Below are 27,899 nucleotides of genomic sequence, written 5' to 3'. Positions count from 1 at the left end.
TATGGTTTTAGTCTCTATGGAAAGGTAACACTCTGAAGTTTCTTCCCAAACAGTCAGACTCACTGTACGTGCTACTAGCATTGAGCTAATGAAGCTACAACACACTGAAACAGAAGGTATTTATTTCCGCCTGGATTTTTTTTGGCCAACAGATGCCTGCAGATAACCATGGCTGGGACTTATTAGCTGGAAAACACAATGGTACCATAACATGTAGCCATAGTACCTGGTACAAGTTCAAATTTGATAACAATACCACAGAAAATGAATATTTTACACATGGTTTACTCAGAGTACGTCCGTGTAAAAGCGCATTTGGAGGCTCTACATTACGTGTCCGAAATTCTAACTGTAGTTTATTTATGTCAATGTATGGTTAACTATAACATATTTAACCATTGTCAACTTTCACAGATCCTTGAAAATTCTCACTAACTGCACTTTGCTGTTCAAGATCGGCGTAGCGTTCTCTTCGTAATTTCATTGGCTATATGAAACCTGAGTTTGATCAGGATCTGTTGCAATTGGCTCAAGCATTACCCAAAGAAGAGAGGTGGGCATTGTCTTTCAAAGCGGACTCTCGTTGGCTGTTCCAGAATGTGACCAGGCTATGGAAGCTCCTATTGGGTCAAATGAGGTGTCAATCTAACCGGCAGAATGCAGCCGCCATTTTGAGACACAGAGACGGCAATGTTTACGTGTTAACGGGCGATATGACTGGAAATACATAGAAAATTATCAATATCTGCTGGCTAATTTGAAATGATGCAACAGCCCTACGTGGGTAGGTATTGATGGACAAACTAATGTGTTTTGGACTAAATCTTTTACTGGATTGGATCGTGTGGACCCTTACCAATCTAGCAAGACCGTTTTTGCTGGACTTTCATGCATGAGGGAAACGCTATGAATCATAATCGGTGAGTCACGGCGATATTTTATCGGCTATTTTTGCAGTGTTTGGTTGACAGAGACGTTGACTGTACCTGCTGTTGTGATTGTATCTTGAAATGGTTTGCATAAATCGAATCACAAGAACCGCAGCTTTCTAATGAGATATCGCATCAGTACCTGTCTTGACAGACCAGATGTGTACACTGAACACTCTGACGGCCCGCCCGCAACAGGTTAATCTTTTTTCCTGTTTTTGTGCGTTTGTTAACAACATTAGCATAGCTAGCTAACATTAACAAACTCAGGTTAGTCAAAGTTATTTGCTGCTTAACATTACGTAACCTAACTTTAGAAGTTATAGTTATATCCAAATGCACATCATACAATGGACATGGCACGATATTTACTCAAGGTATAATATGTTACAATTGTTGGTTGGTGTTTGTAAACACAGCATTCAAACTTGGCTCCTCCTCCTGAGCTCAACGAGGAGAGAGAACAGTGATTGTCGAGCGAGCTATAGAGTGAATGAAGAGAGGAAGCGGCCATAGTGAGAACAAAGCAGGTAATGCAGTGGTTACATTCCAAAGCACAAATAAACACATCCACGCCTACTAACAGCCCCGCGGGAGGGTGCAGAGGGCACCCTACATCCCGTCCAGAAACGTCCCGAACACAGCACAAGAAGAAGAAAATGGAAAATACAGGCAGAGGGCAGGGTCTCCGCAGATACAGACACCACCAGACACTTCTAGTGTGTCACAAGTGATGATCATATCATTATATTTAGGACATTTCTGCATATCATACCTTTAACGATAAGCATGATAAAATACTTGCACTATACAGTGGCATGTCAGCTTTGATAAAGAAGAGCTATTTCCCACTTTAGCACACGTGATAAGACACGAGATGGGTCCCAGCACCGGAGGAGTCAGAGCCCGGAGCTCTAGAGCGTGACCCTATTGATTTACGCATGAAGTCATGAGATTCCCCTTTTCATTCATCCACACATCCAATCTACCTGTGGCGTGACACACGGTGACACCAGTATCCCATCAGCCATCATGGGCGCTGGGGCCAGAGGATCGACCACGATGCTGCACCAGACCCGGGGTCCAAACTGCTCTCCGGCGTGGGCCAGACGCCAGTGGGAGGTGTAGGAGCCCTCTACGGCAGGAGCACACAGCGCCACACTCACTATACCAACCTGGGCAAACAGGAAACATGAAGTGTTATCAACATGTGAAGAAAGAAGTGATATGTTGTACACAGAGCAGTATGGTGCTGAACACATCCACATGATTCAGTGGTACAAAGAGACAACAAGAAGGATGACAAGTAGCCTACAGGCTATATTTCCAATAATCGGTGTAAATGAAAGCTTCCTCTGACCTGTCCTGGCTGGAGGAAGGGAACAGACACTTCTCTCCAACGGTCCCCAGAACCTACCGCCAGGTTTCCCCACATGAACTTCAGCTGCAGGTAGCAAGACAAGACCAAACATGATGCTCATTGATCAATGCTACTTTCTTTGACTACAGTATAAAAGTATAAATCAATAATTAAGTGAAAGGTGTCACTCATAGTAGGGCTGGGCGATATGGCCTAAAAAAAAAATCTCCGATTTTTTTACAAAAAATCCGATTCACGATTTAAATCGATTTTTTTCCCCCAAAATTTTTTGCAGATGACAGAAGCTGTTGAAAACAATTTTTTCTTTTATTTTGTGATGATTTTCCCAAGTAGGTTGATAAAAATAAAGTGCAAACAAAACCTGAACATTGTAGAAAGGTGCCTGTAGTATACAAAAAGTATTTGGTCACTCTTTTGTTTGCCTGAATCATTTAAATATAAAATTAAATTAAACATAACATTAAATGGCATTAAATAGTAGCCTTCCATTGTAAACAACTGTGCAAATGTAACTTTTTACAGTAAGCTTTTCTAACTGAATACACTGATACAAACACAGCATGAAATAAAATGTATATGACCCTTTAACATTCACATTTTCAAAAGTGCAACATCTGATCTAACATCAACATAACATATTTTGCACAGTAAATAAGTGCATGTAAACAAAATCAAGTGCATTCACAACATAACCAACAGTATTAAACAGTAGTGCATGTTTTTTCTAAATATTTTTTGCCAGGAAGACAAGCCTGTCTACTACCTCTGGCTTCAGGCATGCACGGTGGCATGTAACAATGCCCCCCCCACACACTGAAAAGCCTCTCAGAGGGGGCACTTGTAGCTGGCACAGAGAGGTATTTCTTTGCTAAAGTACTTAGCCTTGGAAAGTTAAGTTGGTGACGCTTCCACCAGTCAAGTGGATCGGTGTCTGGGTCAACCTGCTGGACCACAGGTCAGTTGTTGCGGAGTAGAATGACATCCCCTCCAGCTCCGCAGAGATCCTTTGGCGTGTACTATTGTACAGCCGAGGCAAGGCAACGTCAGAAAAATGTTTACGGCTTGGTAGCACGTACCTGGGGTCCAAAGCTTTGAGACGGTGAATAAACCCCGGCTTTTCCACGGTGTATATGGGCACCATATCTTTTGCGATATACATCGCGACTGCATCCGTGATGGCTTTCCACCGGGCACTCTTCTTCTCATGCGGAGCACAGTTGGTGAATGTCTCCAAAATGCTGGGTTGTTGTTGTGAGGTGGCGGCGGCGGCGGCCAGCAGTGAAGCTGCTGGCCGCCATTGTTTTAGTTTGTAAACAATGCGCGCGCACTCTACTACGGGAACCCAACGGGGGGGAGGGGTGGGGGCGATTTTCTCGATTTTCAATAAAACACATCGCCTTAAAGCACACATTCGAATTAATCGATTAAATCGATTTATCGCCCAGCCCTAACTCATAGTGACGAACCCACAGATAATCATCACCAACTCTGACGCCTTAAAATACATAAGGAGGGATCTCAGAGACGCCATGAGCGAGGACCCACGAGAACAGACTTCCAGGAAGTGTTTTAACGGCCGACACGCCCCCTCACTGTTCATCAGTCATGTGATTGGACGCTGCAGCCGATCGGACTGACTGACTGAGTTTAACACCAGATTGAAGACAGATCACAGAATCTTTATTAGTTATTAGTATTATTAGTTACTATTATTAAGTACAGTGGTGTGTACAGACACAAACTATCAAAAGTCTCTCCAGCTGTTGAAGCCGACTGACAGCTGATCCAGATGTGATCAGCTGTGATCAGCGGCCGCCGTCATCAGAAACAGACGTGGCTTCACGTGATGTGACGTCCTCGCATGGTTTTCTTGTGTCTCTCCATGCATCCCTGGTGGGAGGGACTAAGACGCAAGGAAAGGACGCAAGTGAGGAAAACGGGGATGCAATTAAGGGTTCATCCCAAGTCTCTTAACTGCATCCCCGTTTCCCTCACTAGGGTCCTTTCCTTGCGTCTTAGTCCCTCCCACCAGGGATGCATGGAGGAAACCATGCGAGGAGAAAGGAACGACAATCAAGAGACTTGGGATGAACCCCTTGTCTCTCACTCACCTCATCAGCTCACTCAGTGCACCTGTTAGTCACACCCACCTCATCAGCTCAATCACTCTCACCTGCCATTCTGCGGCACCTACTATTTAAAGCCCAGTCTCACACACTCGCTCACTGACTGACCAGCCAACAGTCATGACTGGAGCCGAGCCACTACTTGGTCTCCAGAAGATGGTATACTTCTTGATGCTCTGACCTTTTGACCAGCTCCACTGAGGGATTGAAATTTTTATTTGTACTCACACAAAGTTGACAGACTTCGATATGATATTAACCGAGCCCATTCGTTCTCCCCAGATGACGATCCTTTTCATTTTAGACCCTCCATTACCTTTCTAATCCACCTGACACCCTTCATACTTGTGGAAGAGTACCTTTGTGTCAGCGCTCCAGCAGATTGTTCCAGTGTTCCTCATCTTCCAGTACTTGATAAACTTGGTCCCAGGACGCAGTCGGGTTCCATCGGGAAGGTTTTCGTCCAGAAATGCAGCCGTCATGGCTGGAACCACCAGGGGACAGGGACGCTTTGGACGCCTAGCACAAATCAAGTCCTTTAGTCATGCATCGATCTTGAGTTGAATTGTAAACCAGGTTTGATAACTTCTTTAACATCCCAGAATATTTTAATTAATCTTTATGTTGGAGCCATAATGTAGTTTTGTTGTTTTCTTTCATCTTTGAGGGAAACACAACATGCAGTTCTGACATTGAACACAGGGTGGCGCATTGACCTAAAAGTGCATATAGGTAAGTGCCCGGTGATGAGTCAGGAGTGTGGACGGGAAGCTAACAGTTTTTGACGGTGTCAGCGTGTTGTCCTCTCCTAACAATGCTGATTTAATGATATGGTGTCAATGTGCAACGGAATAAATGGATCAGTGGATGGAAAGAGATACAGCGCACTGGACAGTGATCTGTTTGAGGCATAGAACACGCGTCTGAACAAGTTCTCCCGTTCGCCCCCAGTGGCTTCAAGATCAAATTGGATATTTGTTAAAGTCACTACACTTTATTTGAAACGTGTTCCTGGCATAATCTAAACCTGTTTTTCCAGTTGTACCGCCATGGCCCTCAAGTAGACGCCACCATTTATCCATATTCCATTTAGCTAGTTATTTAAATGTTTTTACATTATTTGAAGCTATTTCACCATTTATTATAAAGTTTAAGCTAACTATCTTTAGCATTAATCTATTACTGTTAGCCATCTATTTCCACCATTTATCCATATATGCTTCCCTGCTCATTTATAGCTGGATAAATTATTTCACATTGTTTTGAGCTACTCCACAATCCTCTATGATTACAAATACTAAATAACGCTGCACTGAGCTGCACCTTTGAGTGAATTTTTTTTTAATTCACTGAGACCTGAGAAATGATCTTTTTTGTGTATCATAACCGATCTAGTTTGGACCATGTTATGTTTAGTAACCTACTCAGGGCTGTTGTGCTGGGTGGCTCGAGGCTGCAGAAGGACAGGGGAGGAGCTTCCATCTCTGTGGGAGGAGTTCCACTGTAGGCCCCGCCTTTCCATTCTCAGCTGTTTTCGGATCTCCTTGACCTCTGCTTTCAGCAGGCGCTTCTCTGCTTTCAGCCGCTGCTTCTCCGCCTTTCGGAAACTGCGGTCACCTCGCCTGTAGAACCTGAAGGGACACCAGTGTTGGAGCCAGTGTGCCACATCGCCAATGACTCCCTTAAAACATCAAATGTGCCATGACCACAACCTCCGCAGCCAAGTGTCCCGCATTCAATAGATCTGCTTTTAGCATGACAATTTTATATATATAAACTTCATTTCACATTTTTTTCAGTTATGTTTAGTTTTTTTATTTAATGTACGTCCATTTAATGACAAAGACGTACATTAAATGCATAGTGTTTTGAAGTGTGGCGGTATCAGGTACTTATCCACAGTCAGTATTAGTATGTGTTGGTTAGTTTGGATTCCCCACAATAAGCCACACAATAACACTAACTAACTAACAGATCGAGGCCTACCGCCATATTCTGCAAGGTACGTTTTTTTATTTCTATTTTTCCCCGATGGAGTCTGGTGGCTTTGGTGACAGCATATATCGATGCAACAGTTTCAGTTCCCTGTTTCCGAGAGGGGAAACAGCTGTCTCATGGCAAGGTGAAATATTCTAAATATAGCGTACAGATATTCATTTCTTTTAGGCGGGCCTTTCTAAAGTCTGTTTTTCTGCTGCTTCTCTAAGCTGGGGGTGTGTCAACCGCCGTACACTGTAGTAATACACTGATCATACAACTCCTCTTCAAAACACCCAAACGATCCCTTTAAATTAAGCTGGAGTCAACGCCCAAACTATCCCCTTAAGCTGGCGTCAACGCCCGAACTATCCCCTTAAACTGGCGTCAACGCCCGAACTATCCCCTTAAGCTGGCGTCAACGCCCGAACTATCCCCTTAAGCTGGAGTCAACGCCCGAACTATCCCCTTAAACTGGAGTCAACGCCCGAACTATCCCCTTAAACTGGCATCAACGCCCGAACTATCCCCTTAAGCTGGCGTCAACGCCCGAACTATCCCCTTAAGCTGGCGTCAACGCCCGAACTATCCCCTTAAGCTGGCGTCAACGCCCGAACTATCCCCTTAAGCTGGCGTCAACGGCCGAACTATCCCCTTAACCTGGAGTCAACGGCCGAACTATCCCCTTAAGCTGGCGTCAACCCCGAACTATCCCCTTAAGCTGGCGTCAACGCCCGAACTATCCCCTTAAACTGGCGTCAACGCCCGAACTATCCCCTTAAGCTGGCGTCAACGCCCGAACTATCCCCTTAAGCTGGCGTCAACGCCCGAACTATCCCCTTAAGCTGGCGTCAACGCCCGAACTATCCCCTTAAGCTGGCGTCAACGGCCGAACTATCCCCTTAACCTGGAGTCAACGCCCGAACTATCCCCTTAAGCTGGCGTCAACCCCGAACTATCCCCTTAAACTGGAGTCAACGCCCGAACTATCCCCTTAAGCTGGAGTCAACGCCCAAACTATCCCCTTAAGCTGGAGTCAACGCCCGAACTATCCCCTTAAACTGGCGTCAAGGCCCGAACTATCCCCTTAAGCTGGCGTCAACGCCCGAACTATCCCCTTAAGCTGGCGTCAACGGCCGAACTATCCCCTTAACCTGGAGTCAACGGCCGAACTATCCCCTTAACCTCAACGGCCGAACTATCCCCTTAACCTGGCGTCAACCCCGAACTATCCCCTTAAGCTGGAGTAAACACCCGAACTATCCCCTTAAGCTGGAGTAAACGCCCGAACTATCCCCTTAAACTGGAGTCAACGCCCGAACTATCCCCTTAAGCTAGAGTCAACGCCCGAACTATCCCCTTAAGCTGGAGTCAACGCCCGAACTATCCCCTTAAGCTGGAGTAAACGCCCGAACTATCCCCTTAAACTGGAGTCAACGCCCGAACTATCCCTTTATGCTGGAGTCAGTACTTCTGGCAAAAGTACTGGCAAAAGTACAGACTGTCAGCTAATGTAGTATTTATTTGAATATCTAAGTTATACTTTCAGGCATAAAGCATCTATATTTGAATCAGCATACGGAGCTCATCACCTAACATGTTACCTGCAGCGCACTAATGTGTGGATGTCACTTAACGTTTATACTGCTCTTACTTAATGTTCTACTACCTGTTTACATCATATTTACTCCAGAGATAACGGGTACCACGTTCCCCGTTAGCCTAGTGTGTGTTCTGTGTGTGTTCTCATTGAAGGAGGCCTTTGGCGCATCATTTTCACTCTTCTACCGCACTAAATTGGACTAATAGCGATAAAGAATATGAATATGAAAAAATGACATTACTGCAAAAAGCTGTTGCTGCAAATTCGTAATTTTCGGTAGAATTTCTTTACAAATTACGGACATGGCGTGACCCCCACAATTATTCAAATGACTGGAGGTTCCCATGTAATAAGTCAGTGTAAATAGGGCTTAAGACAATCAGCATGATGGACATCACATTTACATGAGCACTACTGACACCGACTGTAAACTCCTTTAGTTATGTAGTGATCAGCGGTGGAATCCTCTGGTTCTTTATATTGGACTCTAACAGTTGTCACCCACAGAAGACAATCCAAAGATGTGTACCATGGTCCAAAAATACATCACTATACACAAACATGTCATGTTTCATTTGTATTATGTAAAGTCATAGCTTCAAAAATACAGAGCAATTTGCATAAATTACTCTGTAAACACATTATTCCATATCTGTTCTATAGGTTTACATGATAAGTGATTTATATGCATTTGTGAAGCGATTTGTTCGCATGAAATGACTTTTGCACATTTGTGGATTGCTTCCTGTGTCTCGTAGGCCATGTAACATTTGACTTCCCTCCTTTCTATCTGCAGAGTTTTGTCCAATAGAGCGCTGCAGGATGACGCTTTTTTGTTGGCCAACCCAGAAGTTAGCATCGCACCGCTTCCCTCCACTTTTCCATTGGATTTGGGATTATTGCAGAAAATGAGCTCCGTGTTAACACAATTGTATGATACTTACACACTATGTTTAGCAAGATAATCTTTGCAACTGATCACCACACTTGTGATTTTTGAAGCTTGGACACGATCGGCAGAAGTGAAACGCTAATGTTAGGCGATGAGATGACCTCATGTTGCATGAGCGTCCCCTAGTTGGCATGATGACATTCTTTTGTCTCATTTAGCCACTTGTTAGCAACTGCCTTTTTAAAAGCTGTAGAAGCTTATAAATTCACGAGGCGTATTCACTGGTATGTTCTTTATCGTAGGACAGAATGTTAAAAGCTCTGCAGCTTGCGTTAACCACATACTCTGTCAGCCATCTAACCAGAAACCCATTTAAATAAACTCTAGTCTCTACTATTTAAAAGTATGAACAATGTCTTTCCAACAAGATGGCCGTGTCATACCTGCTGTGGTCCGGGGCAGGTGATCCGTGCTCGGGGATGGACAGAGGAGTCCTGGCTCTCACCAGGTTGTGACTGGGATCATGAGAGAAGCTGCAGGGCTCGCACAGAGTACAGGAAGTACACACACTTACCAGAGAGAGAGAGAGAGCGAGAGAGAGAGAGAGAAAGAGAGAATTCCAAATAAACAGAGGCAGGAAATACCTGAGAGTCCACACCACTGTCCACTGAGACAGGCTGCTTCTTTCATCTGCAGTTCAAGTCAAATGGATGAGCAGAGCAGCTGGAGTCGGACCTTTAAGGTAAACCAGAACTGAATCCATTCTGAAGTTTCAGATAAAGAACACATGTCTGTGTAGTACATGGTACATGGACTGTACTTGTTCCTCTCTTTTCTAGTCGCCCGACCACTCAAAGCTCTTTAACACTACATGTCCTCATTCACCCATTCACACACTGATGACAGGGCTACCATGCAAGGTGCCACCTGCCCATCAGGACTCTAACGTTCACACAGCAGGCACAGCTATGGGAGCAAGTGTCTTGTCCAAGGACACATCAACATGGACTGGAGGAGCCGGGATCCTCTATTGAAGGACGAGCTGCTACAGCCACAGTCACCAGAGTAGAGTAGTGTGTACACTGTCTCCTTCCTCCTCCTCTCGAACAGAAGAGTTGAGTATCCCAATGCACCGGTCAGCCATCAACTTTGACGGTAATTTTGTCTTTTCTAACCGTTAGCCAACCCTCGTTAACCAATCATTGACCGATTATATTATCATTTCTGCAATTATTAATTTGACTACTGACTTCTCTCACTATATTCATCATTTCTGTCATATGTTGTGATTGTATTATGTTGTTCATTCTGTAGTCATGACACCTATTGCACTGCTGGACCCTCCTGGGTTGCTTTCCCATTCATTCTCCCCGTTGAAGGTCTCCCTGTTCCCATGTGGGGGTCCTGGGACAGAGGATGTCATGTGTTGTACAGGTTGTAAAGCCCTCTGAGGCACATCTGTGATTGGTGATATTGGGCGATACAAAGAAAATGAATTATGAATTTAAAGTAGACCATGAGACGTGAACTTACAGATCATTACTATCCTCCTCGTCAGTGGAGGTTCATTTATGGCTCTTTGCCGTTACACCTACAGTCTATGGGTTACACTCATCTCTTTGATTCTTCAGTTCTATTGTTTTACACACCCTCTGGCGTCTCAGAGAATAATGCAGCTGGTATGAACGAAGCATTAGTCTCCACCACATCAATTAGTTATGCTGCGAGGTCGTCACACACGTGTCTGCCTACATGCTGTCAGGGGTTTACAGCAGGTTACTGTAAGCACAGCGTGACATCAGCAAGTGTGTTGATTTGTAGGTAAATAAATACTCCACTCAAGGCCCATGCTGCGCTCTTGTGTCTGGCTTGCCAGCCACTTGCTGATTTACATGAAGGGACTTCACCCGAAGATGAGCAACAACTCCGGGTGCTCCAGTTCAGGCACACCTGACCTTTAGGATGGATGAGTGGTGAGAAGCCTCTCCTTTGAGTTCTGCTCAGCTCTTTTTTTATTTTTTATTTTAAATGTTTAACTGACTGCATTTATCGGTTTCCATTTTTCATAGATTGAAAGTGGCGTGAACCGTGAGCGGATGCTTGGTTACAGGACTGTGATGCTGAATCAGTAGAGTTCTCCTCAGGCCTCTTCACAGTCCGCATTCTTTTGTTTCAAAATAAGAGTTCTGAAAATAAATACGAGCTCACATTGTGTCCATCTCGTTTACACACGGACCCTGAGACTTGTGTCCATCAACCAGGTTTTCAGAACATTTTCCACGTTGTTTGCATCTGTCTGAGTGTTTGAGCGCGCAGGAGCACTGTCAATGCAAACATCGTCAGCCTAATGGTGTCTGAGAAGCTGACTCACGTCATCCATTCTTCTCCCAGCGTAAGACAAACAAAGAGAAGGACACAGAGATGTGGAATGACTGCAGATCAGCTGGAGAGTCTAGCATGAGTCTGGAGAGGTAGATAAGTTCCAGCACTACATTTAAAGTGACCTGCGATAGCCGGTTAGCTGCCGATAGCACGTACCTGCACTGGTAGCCTCCTCCCGTGGTCTGCCCCCGGCAGGAGGAGCAGGGAGGTGTGGAGGAGGACGGGGCTCCAGGCAGAGTGGAGGAGGTAACCTCGGGGACCTGCTGGGCCTCTGCTCCTCCTACCGCTTCCCCTCTACCTCCCGCTCCTCCCCCCAGGGGCTTGTGAATGCAGCACTGTCCAGAGAACTCCCGGCAGATCTTCTCCACCGCCTCACGGACTACCTGGTCCTTAAACTGGAGGGATGAAAGGGGGTTGATGGGAGATGGGAGGAGAGCGCTTATTTAGTGTTTGTGCTGTTGAATTGGTTCACAGCTCATGTGTCAGAAAGACTTCCCCTCCATCAGGTTGTTCTTACCTTCTCCATGTAAGAGGTGAACCAGGCTGGAGGAGTCTTGTCTTCTTCTTTGGTGCCCTTTATGTCTTTCAAGATAACCTGATCAACACAAGTTATGACATTCATTCGATAAACATGCATATTAACATCTTTAATAAATCATTGTCAATGTAAATGACCATACAGCTTTCATTGTCATTTCATCCGCCAGTTCTTCAATAAAGCATGTTGTCTTCTTCTCATATTGTCCACACTAACAGACACTATGTGTGAAGTATGACCATGCTATGCTGCACACCCTAACCTGCTACATGTGAAGTTCACTGTTCATGCACGCCTGGAAGAAGAAAGGGGAATATTGTGCTTTTATTTTCTTATTGCTTCGGTGATCAATTTTAAGGAATTAAAGCAAAACTCAAGTATCAACTGAAAACTTGTCAACAAGCTCACTACTGTCCGCCAACTGGACCCATGTAGTCATCATTCCTACACTCTACAGAGTGACTCCGCTGCAGTCTATTAGCACTAAGATAACAGTTCTGAGTTATTGATTTAGATAAACCTTTTAAGTTGCAATGATGGATTTTAATGACATAATGCCAGTGACTAGAAAATGCCTTTCCTGCTGAAAATGTGTGTGAATGCTGACAGCTGAACTGAACAGCAAAGCATTGCACTGTACTGCAGTGAGTCGTACTACTACACGACTCCGTGCACGACTCTGTACATGGATATTTACATTGTGAAGTCAGTGCAGAGTTTGAGAGGAGGCAAACAAAGTCAACCACTCATGGTGGTGTTACTGCAATGAGAGAGCAAACCAACTAACTAACAAGAACTGGGCGGGACCACGGCCAGCCTGTTTCTTACATGCTGTTTATCTACTTCAGTATGACTTGCCTTGGTTCTCTGTCTTTGCCAGGTCTGCTCTCTCAGACACAACCTGCACCAATCAAAACATTTTAGCTGTAAAACTGGGCGTCTCAGTTCAGCTATGAATTAGCAATCAATGGGCCGTCATCACGCTGCCTTCTCTTTGCTCCACGGATATTTTTTTAAAGAAAACTAACTTCTTATTTAAATGTTCAAAACAAATGGTATGCACGACAAAATGAGCATGAAATAACATTTTTGTATAGTTTCTGATTTACTAAATCTTGTTTGTGTATATGTAAACTCTTGACAGCTCTAATAACTCCATTATGGAGCTCATTGAGTTATTGACAACAAGAACTACGATAATGAGAAGACATGATATGCTCCACGTATTTGTTAACGAAGGGGTGTAAAGAGGTTACTGGGTGAACCATTTAGATGGTTTGTTGAATGGTGTGTTCAGTTTAAAACTGAGTGAAAGACAATGATGTCCAGAAGCTCAACAAACGACAGCAGCCCTCCAGTCCGGAGCAGGAAGAGAGGCCAATGCCACCTCCAAGGCCAGCACTGGCCATCATATCTCTCAATGTTGAAGGACTGTCTGCAACTAAAGAAGAACTTGTTGCAAAACTCTGCAAAGAATACCAGTGCAATATTCTCTGCCTACAGAAAACTCACCGCGGACCAAAAAAATCATCGCCCCTGGGTGGAAGGTATGACCACCCTCACAGAAAGACCACATAAGAAATATGGCAGCATCATGCTAGCAAAAAATGGGACAATTGCCGGATCAACATCAAAGAGCGACGAAAACAACATTGAAGTCCTAACCACTGAGCTCAGAGGAGTTACCATCACCTCAGTCTACAAACCGCCTCCCATACCTATGGAGATGCCTGAAATACCACCATCTGGAAAACCGAAGATTGTGATAGAAGATTTCAACAGCCACAGCACGCAATGGGGATACGCCAACAACAATGCAGATGGAGATGCTGTAGAAATGTGGGCTGAAAACTGCCAGCTTAATCTGATCCACGACGCAAAACAACCAAAGTCCTTCAACAGCGGACGATGGAGAGCAGGTTACAACCCTGCTATCGTGTTTGTCAGCCACAATGCCAGATTAAGCAAAAAAGATGGTCTTGGAGCCACTGCCAAGGACCCAACACCGTCCCATCTGCATCACAGTCAACGCTGCAATAACCCCAGCCACAGTTCCATTCCAAAGAACATTCAACTTTGGAAAAGCGAACTGGCCTGGCTTCCAAGAACATCTTGAAAGGAAGATTGTCCATCTCCAAGCAGACCCCAGGAACTATGACAAACTCACTAAGCTTGTGCATGAAGCAGCCCACAAGAAAATCCCAAGAGGATGCCGCACTCAATACATCCCGGGCCTTGACGCTACAAGTACCGAACTGTACGAGCGATACCAACAGCTATGAAAAGATATGGCAAAGAATAGCAAAAAGGCATGGAGCCTCATCCGAAAAATCAGCAACGATCCATCAACCGCAACTCAGCAACAGTATACAACCACTGCCAACCAAGTTGCGCACCAGCTGCTGTTCAGTGGGAAATCCACCACTAAACAGCCAAGACTAAAGATAGACTGAGTAAAGCACTCCCAAACCATGGGACTGACCAAGCCGTTCTCCCCTGAAGAGCTCAATATCAGCATCAACACCCTTAAAACCGGCAAAGCCATCGGACTGGATAACATTTTCACTGAAGAGATCAAGCATTTTGGACCTCTGATGAGGAAATGGATCCTCGAGCTGATGAATAAGTGCATGCTGACAAAAACATCCCAAAAATCTGGAGGAAAACCAGGATTATTGCCCTTCTCAAACCAGGCAAAGACCCACCGCATGCAAAGAGCTTCCGCCCAATCGCTCTGCTATGCCACCTCTACAAGCTGTTTGAGCGCTTGATCCTCAACAGACTTGCCCCAGTTGCTGAACCAGCCATCACACCTCAACAAGCCTGATTCCAACCTGGCAAATCTACAACAAGCCAACTTCTGAAACTCACTCAACACATCGAGGACGGATACCAGAAAGGACTGGTAACAGGAGCAGTCTTTGTTGATCTGTCTGCCGCATATGACACTGTGAACCATCGCCTCCTCCTAAAAAAGATCTTGGAGTTGACAAAAGACCTGGCACTCACAGACCTCATTGGAGCCCTTCTGAAAGACAGGCGCTTCTTTGTTGTCCTGAATGTCGCTGGCGACAACAACGGAATGGCCTACCTCAAGGTAGTGTGCTGGCCCCACTACTGTAGAACATCTACACCAACGACCAGAACACTGAGCGTTTCATCTGTGCAGACTATCTCTGTGTAACATCTCAAGAGAACTCGTTCGAAGCAGTAGAATTAAACCTCACCACAGCTCTAGAGGAGCTACTACTCTATTACGAGCGCAACCACCTACATGCTGTTGTGGAATATTTCTATGAAAAGTCTGGAGAAGAGTGTCAAAGTGTTATCAAATCAATGTCAAATGAAACAGAGTCTGGATGAACGATCAAGGTTGTAATAGTCAATTTATTTGCTTGCAAGCAAAGAGAACACTGTCCCACAGACACATCACGTCATCTGCAGGAGGTGCTCTGAATAACACAGTCAGATGCATGTCTTGCAAGCAAAGAGAGCACAGTCTCACAGATACATCACCGTCATCTGCAGGAGGTGCTCTCACAACATAGTCAGATACATGGACATTTATACTGCTTCCTTTGATTGGGTCACTGTGACCCAATCAAAGAATTCAGTCACAAGAAATACAGAGGCTGAATAAGCCTGTTTTACCATCACACATCACATATACATACAGAGGGTCATGCCCTTCAGCTGATGCTCATCAGGAAGTACCGTAATCTAGACCTCTGTGTGTCGCCGTCTTTGAAGACAGAAACAATGCACAGGAAAACAGATAACAAGATCACAGATAACAAATAACAAGACACCTGGATGCAAAACTGATAGAATCATCTACTCAAATAGGTTTTGTGCCTGCACTTTTAAAGACTTACATTCTTCAATCCTAAAGCATAAGACGATGACATATTTTCCCATAACAATGCCAACCCTGCAAAGACCCAAGTCTGGTCCTTCCATCTCAGGAACCGTGACGCCAACCGACCACTTAACATCAAATGTTCTGGAACACCACTTGAGCACTGTACCCACCCTGTCTACCTTGGAGTAACCCTGGATCATACTCTCTCCTTTAAGAAGCACATCAACAACACAAAATCCAAAGTCGGTTCCCGAAACAACATCCTACGGAAACTGACCAACTCCAAATGGGGAGCCACAGCACACACATTAAGATCTACTGCTCTGGCCCTGTGCAATTCCTCTGCGGAATATGCATGTCCAGTTTGGGAGAGGTCAACCCATGCCAAGAAACTTGACCCAGCACTGAACAACACCTGCCGCCTGATCACTGGCTGCTTGAAACCCACCAACACAAGCAACCTTCACCTCCTCGCTGGCATTGCTCCTGCTGATATTAGACGGGAAGTTGCCAGCCGAGTCGAGAAAAACTAAATCTACTAGTGATGAACGCCATCTCCTCCATGGATGTCCCCGTCCGACCCAACGGCTAAAATCAAGAAGAAGCTTTCTCAGCCATGTCCAGCCCCTCACAAAGTCTTGGGAAGAAACCAGAATCCAACTCTGGAGGGAAAAGCTTGAGAATGACCATCCTCCAACTGTCATGGGACACCCCCACTGAAAACCTTCCCCCTGGCCCAGAAGCACCATGGGCTCAATGGAAAACACTAAACCGCCTCAGGACGAGAACGGGACGATCAAAAGCTGCTCTGGTCGGATGGGACTACAAGACTGGCCCAACCACATGTGACTGTGGAGAAGCAGACCACACTATGGAGCACTACCTCTACTACACAACCCTGAGACTCAAACGACTTTGCAGTGTTCAAATGCAAAGGACTGTGTAAAGAAATGGGAAACTGTCATATCTATCACGCTTCAGAAAAGAATAAACCAGTACGTCTCATGTGTTCCGTTTAAAACCAGGATGTCTCATGTGTTCGATAATCACAGACAAAGTCCATGCACAAAACTGTATTTTGTTGGAAGATGAGAAAAATATAGGATCATGGCTTTTTTGATCGACATCACTGAATTTAAAGCTGCAGGACAATTCAGTGAAATACATTTTCTAAAATGAATTACTTTATTTTGAGATGCACATTTTTCAAAAGCTTTCCGTTTAATTGGTTATTCTTTAATGCAGCTCTTATTTTACTTGAAATGAGAAGAACATTCATTCATGTATTTCTATGGATTATTTGTAATAAATTTGAAAACTGAGAATAATAATTGATGTGTACGTTCTTTATTTGATATGACAGTTGTTGACTACACAGAGACGTTACTACTACTAGGCTTCTTGAATGTATACATGGCACTAAATAGTGCAAGTTAGATATTATTGTAATGTTCCGGACCTTTGCACGAGGAGATTTTCTCAATCTGGACCTTTTGGAATGTGAATTGAATATCCCTGGCCTAGACCCATGTCAAGACCAACAAGTCCAAGTCAAGATAATAGAGCCCATCATCAAGACTTGCTTCATCAATTTCAAATCAAAATTTCCTGACAGGTTTGTAACACTTTGTCCACAGCGTTTATGCAAATGAGGCAGAGCTCATCTATATATAGGCAAGGCAAGTTTATATGTATCGCACATTTCAACAACAAGGTTATTCAAAGTGCTTCACATGAAACCATTAAAAGCATAAAGGCAAAAGTAAAGGAGATTTAAAACATACATTGAAACAATAATCGATGTCTCCCTGAGACATTACGCTGCACGCAATCAACCATACACTGCCGCAATTCTGCAATTACTCGCACACAAACCACGTCTGGAAAAGATCTCTGCCGATCTGCGTTTTATAGTGTACGCCTTGCACGAACTCGGCCCCGGAGGAAATGGCGATATATTGTGCAGTCCTTTTAAAACCATTAAAAGCATTAAAAAACATCAGGCAAAAGAAAAGGAGATTTAACAGCAATTAAGAACAGTGTAAGAAATAAAATACAGTAGTAAAATGCAGAAATGCAGGAAATTGATTAATATATTAATTGAATGTGGTTCAATTAAAGGCAGCAGCAAACAGAAAAGTCTTCAATCTTGATTTAAATGAGCTGAGGGTCTCAGCAGACCTGCAGCTTTCTGGAACTTTGTTGCAGATATGTGGAGCAGAAAAACTTAACGCTGCTTCTCCATGTTTAGTTCTGACTCTGGGAACAGAAAGTAGACCGGTCCCAGACGACCTGAGGGGTCGGGATGGTTCATAAGGTAGCAGCAGATCAGAGATGTATTTTGGCCCTAAACCATTCAGTGCTTTGTAAACCAACAGTAGGATTTTAAAGTCAATTCTTTGTTGGACAGGAAGCCAGTGCAAAGACCTCAGAACTGGAGTGATGTGATCCACCCTCCTGGTCTTAGTGAGGACTCGAGCTGCAGCGTTCTGAATCAGCTGCAGCTTTCTGACGGACTTTTTACAGAGACCTGTAAACACACCGTTACAGTAGTCCAGTCTGCTGAAGATAAATGCATGGACAAGTTTTTCCAAATCCTGTTGAGACATAAGTCCTCTAATCCTTGATATATTCTTCAGGTGATAGTAGGCTGATTTTGTAATTGTCTTGATGAGGCTGTTCAGGTTGAGGTCTGAATCCATAACTACACCTAGATTTCTGGCTTGGTTTGTGGGTTTTAACATCAGTGATTGAAGCTGAGCGGTGATTTTCAATTGTTCGTCCTTGGTACCAAAAACAATTACTTCTGTTTTATACTTTGTTTAATTGAAGAAAATTCTGGCACATCCAGTTGTTGATTTGTTCAATGCAGTGACCCAGCCCTTGTATGGGATTATAGTCCCCTGGTGACATAGTTATGTAGATTTGTGTGTCGTCTGCATAATTATGATAACACACTTTGTTGCTTTCCATAATCTAAGGTAGTGGAAACATGTAGATGTTGAACAGAAGAGGCCCCAGTATTGAACCTTGGGGAACACCACATGTCATTTTAGTCAGCTCTGATGTGTAATCAGCTACAGACACAAAGTATTCTCGGCCCTTCAAGTAGGATTCAAACCAGTTAAGTGCTGTGCCAGAGAGTCCCACCCAGATGTTTAGTCTTTCTAGGAGTATGGCATGGTCGACCGTGTTGAATGCAGCACTGAGATCCAGTAACACTAAGACTGAACTTCTGCCATTGTCTGTGTTTACGTGGATGTTGTTGAAAACCTTAACAAGATTTTCAGTACTGTGGTGCTGTCGAAAGCCTGACTGGAAAACATCAAAGCCGTTATTTACGGCCAAGAAGTTGGTCAGCTGTTGGAAAAACCGCTTTTTCAATTACTTTACTTAAAAATGGGAGGTTTGATATTGGCCTATAATTTTTCATCGTTGCGGAGTCTAAACTAGCCTTCTTTAGGAGTGGTTTAATAACTGCAGTTTTGACCTGAGAGAAGGAATGTGTTTACTAGTTGTAAAAGATCAGTGGTCATGCAGTTTGAAATATTCTTGAAAAAGTGTGTTGGTAGAATATCCAAGCAGCAGGAGGATGACTTCAGATGTTGTATAATGTCTTCTAGGCTTCTACGGTCGATTGAATGAAATTGTGTCATGATATTTGAATTGATGTTATTCAGAGATCGGGACAACACATATCCTGTGGTTGGTGTGGAGGCACTGACTGCTTGTCTAATTTTCTGAATTTTGTCAGTAAAAAAGGAGGCAAATTGATTGCATGCCCAGGTGGATTGGAGCTCAGCAGCTACCGACACTGGAGGGTTTGTTAGCCTGTCGACGGTAGCAAATAAGGCGCGTGTATTGTTCTTGTTTTTGGTTATAATGTCAGAGAAGAATGACTGCCTTGCATTTCTAAGTTCCAAATTATAATTGCGAAGTCTCTCTTTATAGATGTCACAGTGAACCAGGAGATTAGTTTTTCGCCACCTGCGCTCAGCTTTCCGACACTCTCGTTTCTCCATTTTGACCAGCGTAGCATTTCTCCAAGGAGATCTTTGCTTACCCGAGACAACCTTCACTTTAGTGGGTGCAATGGCTGTATATAATGCAATACAGTTCACTGGCAGCACAAACTACAGCTGAACAACATCAGCCTGAGGTTCTAGCAAACCTGGACATTAACATCTTCACTGAGGGAGGATTTATTGCAGTATTAGACTGCATTAGTTTAGGGTGGTGTACCTAATAAACTGACACCTGAATGCATAATTGAACACTATTAATTAAAGGTAATTATGTAATCTGAGGGTATAGATGACTAGTCCACACCCCTTGTTACTGTAAGAACACTGAAGTACAGTGATGAGATGCATGCTTGTGATCCGTGGCAGCTGACTAATAAAAGGACAAAGAGATTCCCAGGGGCGTATTGAACGAATGTGTGCTGAGGTCTTACCATGCCCTGTTCTGGCACTGCAGCCTGGACTTTGCGGCTGACCACCTGGGCCAGAGCGGGGCAGTGCTGTGGGGGTCTGAAACCCCTCTTGGGCTCTGTTCCGCTGGCCTTGGTGGTGGGGACCCTCGCCGGCTGGCCCCGAGTCTCGTACACGTTCATGTGGAGTCGGTTCCCCTGCCTCGCTGCACTCTAGCAAATAGCAAATGCATTAGTGTCACCAGCTGCCATTTTTTGAATTCATTTTGGATCAATTTCTAAGCTTTCAGACTAAGCTTTGTCTTTCTTCTGATAACAATAAAATGCTTTGCTAGAGAGGAGACTGATGTCTCCTCTCTAGCAAAGAGAAAAGTCATTAAATTACAATCTGTCAGAAACAGATGATACATAAGCTCAGCTCTGAGTATTACTTATGTTGCTATTAACAGCATCATCTTTAATGTACAGTCAGGTTGATGGAGTGTTTGGGTCTCACGGGAGCCGACTGTCCCTTTTACAAGTAAGAAGGAAAGAAAGTATTAATTGGTCGTAAAAGAGGTCTTTTGTTTGCCTTCACAGACGTTGTTCCAGCTGTGTGGATACCTACTGATGTGTGTCATTTCTCTTCTGTACTATTCAAATGACCACGCAAACTGCTTCATGTCCGTTCTACTGCTATTCTTTTCTACAGTACAGAACCTATTCGTTTCCCATAAGTGCATCAACATTAACAACAGTTGAACTTCCAGTCAATTTACCTTCAATGCCTCCTCATAGTCCACTGGAATACAAGCAGAAACATTCATGAACATGATATTGATGTGCAGCCCATTATTATCTCAAAGAGTTATTTGGTTCTGTTCAGCATACCGTGTCCTGTGGCTGTTTGTTGGCTTACCTTGGCTGTTAATGGACACCTGGAAGAAGACAAGGGAAGAGTCTTTATGGAAATCTGTGAATGTTTGCACGATGGTGTTTGGTTTAGTGATACAGTTCCATGAATTAAAGGGGCACACCAATGTTGTACAAATGCAGCTCAGTTTACTCATCAGGGAAAGGCTACGAGTCAGCAGGTGAAAGCAGTTGTATCATGTCTTCAGCTGCTCTGGAAGAGAAAACACCCTCCTGATGTCATTGTGATGTCATCAAGGGTATCTACGCCTGGGTTTGTAGAACATGTAACAGACGGTAAATGGTACAAAGCTGACCAAAAGTTAACATTCAAGAACTGAAAACATGCAGTGAAAGAGTTGAAGTTCTCCCAGACCTGTCAATCACACCATGTTCCTCACCTCGGTTACTCTAACGGACCATCATCTACTAAATGATCATCATGCTGTATTAAAGAAGGCTTGAGACCATAAACTCATGTTTGCATGTTGGGTCATCTTCTCATAGACGTCTATGCAATCTGATGTATTGTTGTCACCAGAGGAGTTTCCCCCTGATGGCCACTAGACAGAACTTCAGTTTAAGGTACTAGGCATTGGCTTCACTGTTCAGAACCGGAGGTTGCTGCTAGGCGTGTGGGACAAATAGATTCTTGATGCATCACGATTGTTTCACTTGTAACGTCCTCCAGACTGACCTGTTGTCCTCTGGGGTCAGAAATGACTCCGTCTGGTTTGACTGTTTTTAAAGCATAGTGTATAAATGATCATCCACCTCTGTGTTTCAACTCTTTACTCAACTTCATTCCAACTCATTACCTGACATATAAAACATGTCAACATTCAGTTCTGTAACATGTAACCCTCCTGTTACCTTCACATGGACGAACACCTGTTATCCTGGGCTCATGTTTGGGTGTTTTAATGGCTTTACATATAAACATGCTGAGGTTATGTTTACCCAGTTGTCCCCATTAAATTAGGAAAAGTCATTAAATATGAAGCAAAATAAATGATGTCTCATTTATTGAGAGACGTTAAAGGTCTAATGGGTCAGAAATGACCCCAGGACATGACAAGGGTTAGAAGATTAAGACTCAATGCAGAAAAATCAACAATCTAAAATGCATGCGGGTAGGATGGTAAGAACACGCAATGCGTGACAGAAGCTTGTGTCACCATGAACGGGCACTTTATCACCGTGTAGCTTCACCACGTGTTCCAGAGAGCATCGTTAGTGTACGAGAGCTGCTCATTGGCTAGAACACGGGGTGTGTTTGAAGAGAAGTCTTTGTTATGCATTGGTGAATGAGGGCAGCTGGTTATGTCACATGACTCAGATCATGCTGAACTCTGTGTGTTACTACGGGGATGCTGCTACAGTACTGCAATAATATTTAATATAATACATACAGCAATGCTACAGGCCCAGCTGTATTGATCTTCTTGTTGGTTCTCTCTGCAGTAACCCTCCAGCTGACACGGCTCTCTGATTTGTTACTAATATTGAATGAATAAAAGATAATGGAACAAATGGATCCGTTTCTTTTATTATGAATCATTAAAATAGCAGATAGTCACAGTGAGAGAATATAGATCAGGATCAAGATTAATCAATAATTGTTTCATAATCACGTCGTAGCCTCAAGGTCCCCCCCCCCTTAGTTCAATGTGACAATTAATCATGCATTGATATGAGGTGATACTAACCCAACTTCACTGTGATGTTTAAAGACAACAGTATAGAAGACAACAGACAGAGTTCCTCACCTCCTCGTTCTCGTCGAAATAGGTCAGCTGAAGACTGCACAGGCCAAACGAGCGCTTCACCTACGAACCAACACACAGACACAGATGTGATGAGGACGAGGATGATGACGAAAGGATGAGAGACAGAGTGTCGAGACCTAAGGGAACAATGAAGTGGTCACAAGTTCAGACCGAACGGTCATCTGAATCTGGATGAACCCCGGCTGACAGGTGTGTGTGTGTGTGTCCTCTCCATCGATGGCTTGAGGAGGCTTCATTCACACTCCTACTGGATCCTAACTCACTGGAAGCTGTTCCGTTCTCTTCATTTGGCTCATGTTGAATGTATTGTTCAGCATTTCTTGTAGAATAAAAACAGCTGATGCGATACCTGTACACCAAACCCAGTCATTGGTAGACAACAACTCAGAGTGAAGTCTGACATCTGTGACTCAGCAGCACTCAGACAGATGAACTGCTGGAGCGCTGTGGTCGAGAGAGACGGCCCATGAATCCAGAGGAGCAGGGCTCCCACACTTCACCTTCTCTCTGCACACGGGCCGCTAACAATGCTGCTGACCAGAAACCAGCTCACAGTTCTGAGTGGTTTGAGGCTCATTCTGATTGGTGGTTCACCATTAGCTGCTTTCCAGTTCATTAAGACGAAGCAACAACACAGGTCTCCACCTGTTTGGGGAAGAGTTTCTGGAAGTACATTTGGGCTCTACTCAGGAGAGCGACACTCGATGCAGCTCCAGGTACTTTGATACAAGAGGGCAGACACCAGAGGGGAGCTAGCTAGCTAGCAAGATATGTAGAGTCACAACAACAAATCCTTCAGGTGAACCTTCAGTACGCGAGACACTAAACTACATTCAACTGCAGTAATACAGGAGATGTGGCTACCTTCTTTGGCTTGTTGAGTAAACACTAGCAAGTGCTAATACATTAGCATTGCTAGCGTGTCCCGCTCCTAGGATCTCCTCTGGGGGCTAGTGTCCCAGTGCTACCATAACATGCAGCTCAGCTGGACAGATTGCGTGAACACGGTCCATCGTGGGGCCGTTGGCAGTGATGCAGTGAAAACATTCATGTGTGCAGCAAGTGCGTCCAGTAGATTTAGAGAGCCGTCCGTTCATGGACGTTGCTTTATTGTGCATTCATACCCAACGTGACCGAACGCTTTGCTCGGCGCAATTACAAACAATGTGACTTGAGCGAGAGAAGTGTGTGTCGCTGTGACGCAGAAGCCCATCAGCGCTGAGGTTCTCCTCCTGTCTGCGGGCACCAGAGCATCCAGAGCTCCAGCTCATATTTGTCCAAATATTGGACAAAACTATGTGTATAAATGTATGCGCATAATCCATAATGCCATGACACTATTTATGCCTAGATGATGCTATTTTGAGCGTTGATGGAGCAGGTACAAAGTTAGCTTAGCACTAATTGATCCAAACTCCACTTTAACAGTTGTTTGCGTGTTGTGTTGCGTCCAGACCTAACAGAGCCTGCATTCAAACTTTCTATAAATCTGCATCATTTTCATCCATTTATTGCAATATTGCAATATTGAATTGGCTTCTTTGATAAATTTTGGGTTCATTCAGCCGCAGTGAAGGGGCCGACGTGGCTCTCTAGATACAGAGAGTACGGCTCAGTGCAGGTCACATGATGAACCCAGTCTCTGTACATGTACGAAGAAACAATACTGGCTATTTCAGCCATGACTGATGAAGCTCTCCTCTCCTGTGCACCATTAGGACAGGCCACAGGAGTGGAAGTAAAGACTCAGCAACTGAGCAACGAGTTCTTCTTTCAGAAACACATTTCAGTAATACAGAAATCTACTCAATACCATCCCATTAGGAGCACAACACCCGACACCCTGAGTCCTTCTGTCCGTTTACTTTCTTTTTATTATACTGTATTCATCCCGTCAGGGGAACTTCGTCTCTGCATTTGACCCATCCCTGTATATAGGGCGCAGTGGGCGGCCTATAACAGGTGCCCGGGGAGCAGATAGGGCTTCAGTGTCTTGCTCAGGGACACTTCGGCACTTTAGCCAAGGATCGAACCACGACCTTGCGGTTACCGGACGACCCTCTCTACCCAGTGAGCCACGGCCGCCTCACTTTGCATCTCTGATAACGATTCAAAACACACCTTGGTAAAAATGTCTAAGTGCAAGATTTGTATTGACACAGATGAACAGACTGGTATTTGTTGGTGTTGTCATGGACACTAACTGTCGCTGCAGACACCACTACAGGACTGGGCTAGCCTGTCACATGACTGTTGTGCTTCTAATGGTTTTGGAAATGTACATTGTACTGACTAGGCTAAATATGGCAGCAAATATCAACTATACAAGGTCGGAAAACAATTATATGAGATAAAGGCCTCTAATAAAAGCCCATTGGAAATAGATAGAGCGATGCATGATGGGATTAGGACAACCGACAACGATTATATCATAATGTCTCTGATTGTTCAATGTGTAACAAAGCTCTATGCAATGATGCTGACCCCCTCACAATGACAGCCACAGGCCAGAGGAGCGTGCATAGCGGTGGATGATGTGTGATGCATAGCGGTGGATGATGTGTGATGCATACGGTGGATGTTGTGTGATGCATACGGTGGATGTTGTGTGACGCATACGGTGGATGTTGTGTGACGTATACGGTGGATGTTGTGTGACGCATACGGTGGATGATGTGTGACGCATACGGTGAATGATGTGTGACGCATACGGTGGATGATGTGTGACGCATAGCGGTGGATGTTGTGTGACGCATACGGTGGATGATGTGTGACGCATAGCGGTGGATGATGTGTGACGCATACGGTGGATGTTGTGTGACGCATACGGTGGATGTTGTGTGACGCATACGGTGGATGTTGTGTGACGCTTACGGTGGATGTTGTGTGACGCATACGGTGGATGATGTGTGACGCATACGGTGGATGATGTGTGACGCATACGGTGGATGATGTGTGACGCATAGCGGTGGATGTTGTGTGACGCATACGCTGGATGATGTGTGACGCATAGCGGTGGATGTTGTGTGACGCATACGGTGGATGATGTGTGACGCATAGCGGTGGATGTTGTGTGACGCATACGGTGGATGATGTGTGACGCATAGCGGTGGATGATGTGTGACGCATACGGTGGATGTTGTGTGACGCATACGGTGGATGATGTGTGACGCATAGCGGTGGATGTTGTGTGACGCATACGGTGGATGATGTGTGACGCATACGGTGGATGTTGTGTGACGCATACGGTGGATGATGTGTGACGCATAGCGGTGGATGTTGTGTGACGCATAGGGGTGGATGTTGTGTGACGCATACGGTGGATGTTGTGTGACGCATACGGTGGATGTTGTGTGACGCATAGCGGTGGATGTTGTGTGACGCATAGCGGTGGATGTTGTGTGACGCATACGGTGGATGTTGTGTGACGCACACGGTGGATGTTGTGTGACGCATACGGTGGATAATGTGTGACGCATAGCGGTAGATGTTGTGTGACGCATAGGGGTGGATGTTGTGTGACGCATACGGTGGATGTTGTGTGACGCATAGCGGTGGATGTTGTGTGACGCATAGGGGTGGATGTTGTGTGACGCATACGGTGGATGATGTGTGACGCATAGCGGTGGATGTTGTGTGACGCATAGGGGTGGATGTTGTGTGACGCATAGGGGTGGATGTTGTGTGACGCATACGGTGGATGATGTGTGACGCATAGCGGTGGATGTTGTGTGACGCATACGGTGGATAATGTGTGACGCATAGCGGTGGATGTTGTGTGACGCATAGGGGTGGATGTTGTGTGACGCATACGGTGGATGATGTGTGACGCATAGCGGTGGATGTTGTGTGACGCATAGGGGTGGATGTTGTGTGACGCATACGGTGGATGTTGTGTGACGCATAGCGGTGGATGTTGTGTGACGCATAGCGGTGGATGTTGTGTGACGCATAGCGGTGGATGTTGTGTGACGCATAGCGGTGGATGTTGTGTGACGCATACGGTGGATGTTGTGTGACGCATACGGTGGATGTTGTGTGACGCATACGGTGGATGATGTGTGACGCATACGGTGGATGTTGTGTGACGCATACGGTGGATGATGTGTGACGCATACGGTGGATGTTGTGTGACGCATACGGTGGATGATGTGTGACGCATACGGTGGATGTTGTGTGACGCATACGGTGGATGATGTGTGACGCATACGGTGGATGTTGTGTGACGCATACGGTGGATGATGTGTGACGCATACGGTGGATGTTGTGTGACGCATACGGTGGATGTTGTGTGACGCATACGGTGGATGTTGTGTGACGCATACGGTGGATGTTGTGTGACGCATACGGTGGATGTTGTGTGACGCATACGGTGGATGATGTGTGACGCATACGGTGGATGATGTGTGATGCATACGGTGGATGATGTGTGACGCATACGGTGGATGTTGTGTGACGCATACGGTGGATGTTGTGTGACGCATACGGTGGATGATGTGTGACGCATAGCGGTGGATGATGTGTGACGCATACGGTGGACGTTGTGTGACGCATACGGTGGACGATGTGTGACGCATAGCGGTGGATGTTGTGTGACGCATAGCGGTGGATGATGTGTGACGCATACGGTGGATGATGTGTGACGCATACGGTGGATGTTGTGTGACGCATACGGTGGATGATGTGTGACGCATACGGTGGATGATGTGTGACGCATACGGTTGATGATGTGTGAAGCATACGGTGGATGATGTGTGACGCATACGGTGGATGTTGTGTGACGCATACGGTGGATGATGTGTGACGCATACGGTGGATGATGTGTGACGCATACGGTGGATGTTGTGTGACGCATACGGTGGATGATGTGTGACGCATAGCGGTGAATGTTGTGTGACGCATAGCGGTGGATGTTGTGTGACGCATACGGTGGATGTTGTGTGACGCATACGGTGGATGATGTGTGACGCATACGGTGGATGATGTGTGACGCATACGGTGGATGTTGTGTGACGCATACGGTGGATAATGTGTGACGCATAGCGGTGGATGTTGTGTGACGCATACGGTAGATGATGTGTGATGCATACGGTGGA

General features: G+C 45.0%; 1 protein-coding gene across 3 annotated transcripts in view; it reads right to left on the bottom strand.

The window, feature by feature from the left end:
• The window catches only part of nbr1b (NBR1 autophagy cargo receptor b), a 49,065-nt gene that overhangs the window by 19,029 nt on the left and 2,137 nt on the right, over positions 1-27,899 (bottom strand). For all 3 annotated transcript variants that reach the window (XM_079281782.1, XM_079281784.1, XM_079281783.1), the window contains exons 2-12: positions 22,783-22,842; positions 21,021-21,039; positions 20,881-20,903; positions 20,147-20,335; positions 11,808-11,885; positions 11,447-11,685; positions 9,352-9,477; positions 5,861-6,067; positions 4,796-4,955; positions 2,290-2,373; positions 1,919-2,104 (exon numbers count right to left, since the gene is read on the bottom strand). In XM_079281782.1, the coding sequence (XP_079137908.1) occupies positions 1,919-2,104; positions 2,290-2,373; positions 4,796-4,955; positions 5,861-6,067; positions 9,352-9,477; positions 11,447-11,685; positions 11,808-11,885; positions 20,147-20,335; positions 20,881-20,903; positions 21,021-21,039; positions 22,783-22,842 (1,371 nt within the window). The remainder of the gene's footprint in view (positions 1-1,918; positions 2,105-2,289; positions 2,374-4,795; positions 4,956-5,860; positions 6,068-9,351; positions 9,478-11,446; positions 11,686-11,807; positions 11,886-20,146; positions 20,336-20,880; positions 20,904-21,020; positions 21,040-22,782; positions 22,843-27,899) is intronic.

The sequence above is a fragment of the Melanostigma gelatinosum genome (genome assembly GCF_949748355.1).
Source record: "Melanostigma gelatinosum genome assembly, chromosome: 13".
Classification (NCBI taxonomy): Eukaryota; Metazoa; Chordata; class Actinopteri; order Perciformes; family Zoarcidae; genus Melanostigma; species Melanostigma gelatinosum.
The sequence above is the reverse complement of the archived record's forward strand: the minus strand, read 5'-3'. Positions and strand labels throughout refer to the sequence as shown.